Below are 7,036 nucleotides of genomic sequence, written 5' to 3'. Positions count from 1 at the left end.
TTAGGTTAGAGTTAGTTTGTGAGGTTAGGGTTAGGTTAGGTTAGATTAGAGGTTAGGGTTAGGTTTATATCTCGATCGGTTAGATTCACATAGTAATAGGTCAAGTTCACATCCTGACTGATTAGGTTCACATTCTGACCGGTTAGATTCACATTCTGACCGGTTAAATTTATATTCTGATTAGTTAGGTTAGGTTTATATCTCAATCGATTAGGTTCACATCTTGACTAGTTTGGGTTACATTCTGATCGGCTAGGTTTATATTCTGACCGGTTTTTTTCTCGCTCGGTTAAATTCACATTATGACCGGTTAGATTCATATCTGGATCGAGTAGGTTCACATTCTGCCCGGTTAGGGTTTACATTCTGATCGGTTAAGTTCATATCTTGATCGGTCAGGTTCACATAGTTTGAACGATTTTGCGTCGATCAAAAAAGAAACAGATTGAAAAATCTTTAATAGATTTGAAGATATAAGCGTTTAAAGAAAAACCTGACAATTTTTTTTCAAAACAGGCTGTTTGTTTAAAAATTCATAATTTTTTTGTAATTAAGATTTTTGCAACATTCCAACGCAGTTTTGTATAGAATTTCATACTTTCAGGGATACAAGTGTCTTCTAAAAATTGTAAAATTAAAAACATTTTCACAATGGGTCTTTTGGGACGTATTTTGAAAAATGCATTTTTCTAGCGCCCAACTTTGACATGCAATATTCTAGCGATGAATCAATATTTAGACATATTCTTGATTTTAATAGAAAATTTAAAGTTTATTTTTTATGGCCTTAAGATGTCGCGCTAAACTAACACCTAGTAGATACCGGTTTAAAACTTGTGGATGGGTTTGGAAGACACTAAAGGGTTAACGAAGAAATAGCACAAAAACTCAAGTGGAAGAAACAATTTCAAACATTTTTAGAAAAGACAAAGCATCTCAAAAATGATTAATTAAGTCCAAGCATTGCCTGATATTTTTTTCTAAGAATTTTCAGAATTGCTCCGCTAACTTAAAACTTCGTTGTTAGTTATCACTTTTTTGCTATGTTCTCCTGATAATTTTTTAGTAAATCATTGAAGTTTTCGGAACGAGGAGATTTAGAATTATTTTATTAATTATTGAAATTAAATTAAATAAGTAAATTATTGCTTGGACTCATATTGAAAGTTTAGGATATTTCAATAATTACTTCGAAAGATCTCATAAGAACGTAAAAGATGTTTGAACGTGTAATGAACATCTAATATGCAGAGTCCAGAGCTTTTTTTTTAACTTGAAAGGTAAACAGATTTTCTTGGTAAAACAGTAAATTGACAGGAACGCTCTGCAACCCCTATACCTCTAGCTATCAATTCTTCCAATATTTCAGTTTATCCCAAAGCTTTGAAAATTTTACTGCAGACAGTAGTGCTTCTTCCCGAGTGAACATAATTTCGATGTGACATCTTCGACAACAATTTTCCTAAGATTCTGAGAGTGCACGATGACGAAAATCATAAATAATTATCAAAAGAAGATACGACATGTCAGGTTGCAAGAAAGAAAATACAATTATTAGGCAGCGTCTGCGCTCCTATATTGATCCATAGCGGCGGCGGCGGTAGTTGCTACGGCGACTGTGCTTGCTGCTCGGGTGGGACCACAACAACGAACCCGCCCAAAATGCATTTTTACATTCATCTTGTGCGGCTATTCCTGATTTCAGCAATTCTGTGCATTGGTAAGAACTGTTTTTTATAGTCGAAACTTAATAACGTTTACGCATTTTGGAAGGAAGTACTTGGATATTTCTAATAGCCAAGGCAACAGTGTTGTGCGTAATATCAAGATCTACCTATATTCTCACCTCACTTTTATCGATAAATGCGTTTATTTGTATTAAAAATCTGTAGTATTCTGACATAAACTATACTCTAAACACATGTAATTAGTAACATAGTTTTTATAGATAAAATCGAGGTGAGAATATACGTCAAAGTGACGTGCAAGTTGTATATATTTAAATGATACTTCTCTTCTTTCTTTCTTTCTCTCGTTCACGCGATTTTCCGGATTTCATCTACCGAGTTGATTTTAATGACGTTTTGTATTTGTAGGTTTATGCTCTGAGGATGAGGAGAGATTGGTGCGTGATTTGTTCAGAGGATATAATAAGCTCATCCGACCAGTGCAAAATATGACAGAGAAAGTGCACGTGAGGTTTGGCCTCGCTTTTGTGCAGTTGATCAATGTGGTAAGATCTTCCTGATTTTTTACTTTATTAAAGAGAGAGAGAGAGAGAGAGAGAGATGATATTGACATTTCAATTATTGAATTATTGTCTGAATTTTTATATCGCGTCCTTCTATCACTCTGTTGATTTTTTTCAGAACGAGAAGAATCAGATTATGAAATCTAACGTATGGTTGAGATTTGTGTGGATGGACTATCAGTTACAGTGGGACGAAGCAGATTATGGCGGAATCGGTGTTCTCAGATTACCACCTGACAAAGTGTGGAAACCAGACATAGTGTTGTTCAATAAGTATGTGCACAAAATATAGAATATCTTTTTTTTACAAATAAAATACACCGTCAATTATATCCACTTAATTTTGATAGCGCCGATGGCAATTACGAGGTTCGTTACAAAAGCAATGTGCTAATATATCCGAACGGCGAAGTGCTCTGGGTGCCACCAGCGATTTATCAAAGCTCGTGCACGATCGACGTTACGTACTTCCCCTTCGATCAACAGACGTGTGTTATGAAGTTCGGCTCGTGGACATTCAACGGCGATCAGGTTTCTCTCGCGCTCTACAACGACAAGAACTTCGTCGATTTGTCCGATTATTGGAAGAGCGGCACGTGGGACATCATTCAAGTGCCGGCGTATCTTAATATTTATAAGGGAGAGTCGCCCACGGATACAGACATCACTTTCTACATTACTATCCGCAGGTGCAAAATTTCATCCTGTCAATCGTAGTTTTTAACGACGTGATATTTTTACTTTTTTCTGTATGATAAAACTTACAAAATTTAATTCATAACTTATTCTTAACATTTCTATTGTTTCGACAGAAAAACTCTCTTCTATACGGTGAATTTGATACTGCCGACAGTTTTGATTTCCTTTCTCTGCGTACTCGTCTTCTATCTTCCCGCAGAGGCTGGTGAAAAAGTCACTTTGGGCATCAGTATTCTTCTGTCTTTGGTTGTGTTCCTCTTGTTGGTCAGCAAAATACTGCCGCCGACCTCGCTAGTGCTGCCACTGATAGCCAAATATCTGCTTTTCACCTTCATCATGAATACTGTCAGTATTCTTGTGACCGTAGTCATTATCAACTGGAATTTCCGTGGTCCGAGAACCCATAGAATGCCTCAGTTCATACGCGTAATTTTTCTTAAATTTCTACCATGTGTCCTGTTCATGAGGCGGCCGAAAAAAACACGACTGAGGTGTGCAAACTGATTATTTTTATTATATAGATTTTATTATATATTAAGATTCTATTATATATTATTTTTGTCAAATTTTTTAACAACTTTCAATAAACTAAACATCTTTAGATGGATGATGGAGATACCGAATGTAACACTGCCTGCTTCTACATACTCCGGAAGTCCGACCGAAGTACCGAAACATTTGCCAGCTTCTCTCGCAAAATCGAAAATGGAAGTGATGGAGCTATCCGATTTGCATCATCCGAATTGCAAAATTAATCGTAAGGTGCATCACACTACTAGCAGCTCCAGCGGCGCTGGTGGAGGTGAAGGCATGGGCGACAGAAGAGGGTCTGAAAGTTCGGATTCGCTGTTACTCAGCCCAGAAGCCAGCAAAGCCACTGAAGCAGTGGAATTCATAGCGGAACATCTTAGGAACGAGGATTTGTACATTCAAGTAAGAATAAATTGTTACATTCGCAATAATTTAGTTGGCTATTGTACAAGGTATTTCAGCGAGAGTTTGCACCCCTTGAAAATCGCTATATCTTTTGAACAACTTATCAGATTGTCACGAAACTTTGCAGAAACATTAGTCTTGAGATGACATTTTTTTTCTTACAAGTTTCAAAATCATTCAAGGTCATTTCGTTTTTGGCTGATTTTGAGGTTATGACGTACTTTTAAGGTCATTTGAAAGTTATGCTGAATCTCGCAGAGTCTCTTGAGTCTATTGAGTTATTTCTGATGTCTCAAGAATTTTTCATTGCTGAAAATTCACGACAAACAGGAAAATTGCTCGATAAAACTCTGACTTTTTATTATATCTTGATAGCAGTCAACACATCGTAAGAATTGATCTTATTTGTGCTGACAATAATTTTTGAGCATTTTTGCGCAATATTCCCGCTTATCTGGCTAGTGATAAAAAATTCGACGAAAAAAATTCATTAGCAAAAATAAGCATCTTAGGTTTAAAAAAGTTTAGATATTAAGAATTGACTCATTATCAAATTAAGCAAGTTCGGCGAAATAACATCATAGCGCTTAGCCAATTAACTTCAATCACGCCGACTCATTTTTCAAATCTCAAAATCAGCAAAAAAACGTAATGACTTTGAATAACCTTGAACTTGTAAGAAAAAAATGTCATCTCAAAAGTAATGTTTCTGCAAAGTTTAATCACAATTTGATCAGTTTTATTCAAAGAATATAACAATTTTTAACAAACTCGCTGAAACACTGTATAACGCGATGATGTGTGATAATTTCTCGAAAAAAATTTTTTTTTATGCTTTTCTCTTCCAGACGAGAGAAGACTGGAAATACGTCGCAATGGTGATCGACCGTTTGCAACTTGTAATCTTTTTTTTTGTGACAACCGCTGGCACAATCGGTATACTAATGGATGCACCTCACATTTTCGATTTCGTGGACCAGGATAAAATCATAGAACTTTACCGCGGAAAGTAATCTGATTTAAGCTCGACACAAATTGCAATAACAGTGTGCCATCGTTATCGAAAATGATTTTATGCAGTTAGTTGTATGAATAATTTATCGTTGTAGTTATTTTTTAATAATTTTTAATATTACCATTTGTTTTTTTATGCATTTTTTTACAATGAATTTTCTTTGTAAAATAAAATTGAATCCGCATGTTTTCTGTAGAGAAATCCGAGCAATCAAAAATACGTTACATTATGAAAATAATGATTGTCTTAGCATTATTATACTTATGCTGCTTCTGCAATTGTATTGTCTTCCCCGACGTCATTACTCGTCGATAATACTACCGCGACGCGGAATGTTGAACGAGAAAATCCGCTTATGTAGTGTTATATATCGTACACAGAGAAACATAAATCTATAATGAATGGAACGCCGAGTCGAGATGATTGTAATATACTAATATAACGGTGATGAGAGATATGCACAAACTTAACTTACAATTAGTCAACTATACTATTATCTCTTAGAATATATTACTAATCGCATAATCTAATTAAAAAAAAATAACTAGAAAAATGATATAATAAATATTTCTATTATTCTTTATTATTATTCTTTATTATTATATTAAAATTTATTTAAACGTTTACAAAAACTCACGTTTAACATTAAAAATTATGTATAAATAAAAAATTGCCTTATTTTTTATTAATAGTTAATAATTATTAAGTTTATTACACTTCATATATCGGCACACAATTTATCGTTAAATGTGTGTTTTCTGTTTTCCAGTTTGAGAGTTGCCAAATACATTTGACACTAATAGAAATTTTACCAATTATATGAATAAACAGATACGAATAAATCGATCTCTTTGTCTGACCTAAGTGATCGCGATTTTATGGCCAGCTTCGACCAATATCGATCAAATTTTCGATATCAAAGTTCTATATATCGTGGTGTTCCAAGGCGCGCACATCTACATACATGTGGATGAAGTACACGGAATTACAGGTTTAGATATAGGATTTGAAGTAATAATTTTTAATAATAAATCGCGCGCTGCTGCCAGTCCCATTGTAACCGAGCTCGCGTTTGATATCTATAATAATAATTATTATCTATGTAATAAGTATTTATTAATAAAATTCCGACGATCTCGACACTCACGTCGATGAGTTTGACGCAGTGTTTGTGGGGACGCGAAACGTTGTGAGTAAAATCAACTTTTTACTCATATAGAGAAAGTGTCGAGCAATCACATGTGTCTCTGACAGAAACGTTTTTAGTACAGCGGAGAAAGAAGTCGATTATAAGATTCGAAAATTTTGTTATGTATGGTAAAACTATAATTGCTGTTTTATAGAATTTTATGCAGTTTGCAAGTTTTTTTATCTCACGGTATATTATTTATAACTTTGCATTATCGATACTCGGTTCACGTAACTCACAAAGGATTACGTTCAGTTTTTTGGGTCCCGGATAAACAGCACTAAAACGACGACTACAATTGTAAAGCATTAAAAACTTAAAAAGTTCCATAAGCACATTTATAAAATGAGCGCTAAAGCTGTTTGTAGCAAAGTTTGCTATTGTGATTATGTATTAGTGGGTTTTCCTAATTTCTCTAGAGCATCTTTCCGTTGACGGCAGTACCAAAACCATTAAAATATATATTTCGTACAATTTTATTAACCTGGCTAAGTCTCTGGACGCGATCTATGCCGTCATCCAAGAGAAATTCGGATTTGGTTGTTATGACAGCAATGTCTCTAGAGTTCGCCTTGGAAAGGAAGGGGAAAGATGAACGAGAGGCGAATGTATCAGTTGGAGTAAACTGGTTCGGGATCATCTCGAAGCAGCTACTGGATAAGATTTATTGTGAGTCATGTGGAAAGTACCTAAAAAACAGTCGTGTAAACATTTGTTGGACAAAGAAATACTAAATTTTTTTAACACTGTATGAAAGACATTCATATGCCAGCAAGAGCAACCAACAATAGTTTTTATAGAAAGCTCTGAGAAAGAGAAATCTGAGGAGGAATAAGATCTCGTACATTCGCCAGACTTTAAATTGGCAATTAAAATCTTTTTATATTTCTTGAGTACTTCTCTTTATCAATTAATATATAACGCATGACTGTTCACTCTGGACCCA

The 7,036-nt window shown here is 34.7% G+C and overlaps 1 protein-coding gene across 1 annotated transcript; it reads left to right on the top strand.

Moving 5' to 3' along the window:
* Positions 1-1,366: 1,366 nt before the first annotated feature.
* LOC109852750 (acetylcholine receptor subunit beta-like 1) lies at positions 1,367-5,445 on the top strand. Its single transcript, XM_020424198.1, has 7 exons — positions 1,367-1,720; positions 2,097-2,233; positions 2,370-2,524; positions 2,602-2,940; positions 3,064-3,441; positions 3,553-3,883; positions 4,735-5,445. The coding sequence occupies exons 1-7, from the start codon at positions 1,663-1,665 to the stop codon at positions 4,897-4,899; spliced, it is 1,563 nt and encodes a 520-aa protein (XP_020279787.1). The 5' UTR covers positions 1,367-1,662; the 3' UTR covers positions 4,900-5,445.
* Positions 5,446-7,036: the final 1,591 nt, after the last annotated feature.

The sequence above is a fragment of the Pseudomyrmex gracilis genome, unplaced genomic scaffold, assembly GCF_002006095.1.
Source record: "Pseudomyrmex gracilis isolate BER0280 unplaced genomic scaffold, ASM200609v1 scaffold_35, whole genome shotgun sequence".
Taxonomy (NCBI): Eukaryota; Metazoa; Arthropoda; class Insecta; order Hymenoptera; family Formicidae; genus Pseudomyrmex; species Pseudomyrmex gracilis.
Note: the sequence above shows the minus strand (reverse complement) of the source record. Positions and strands in the feature narration are given on the sequence as shown.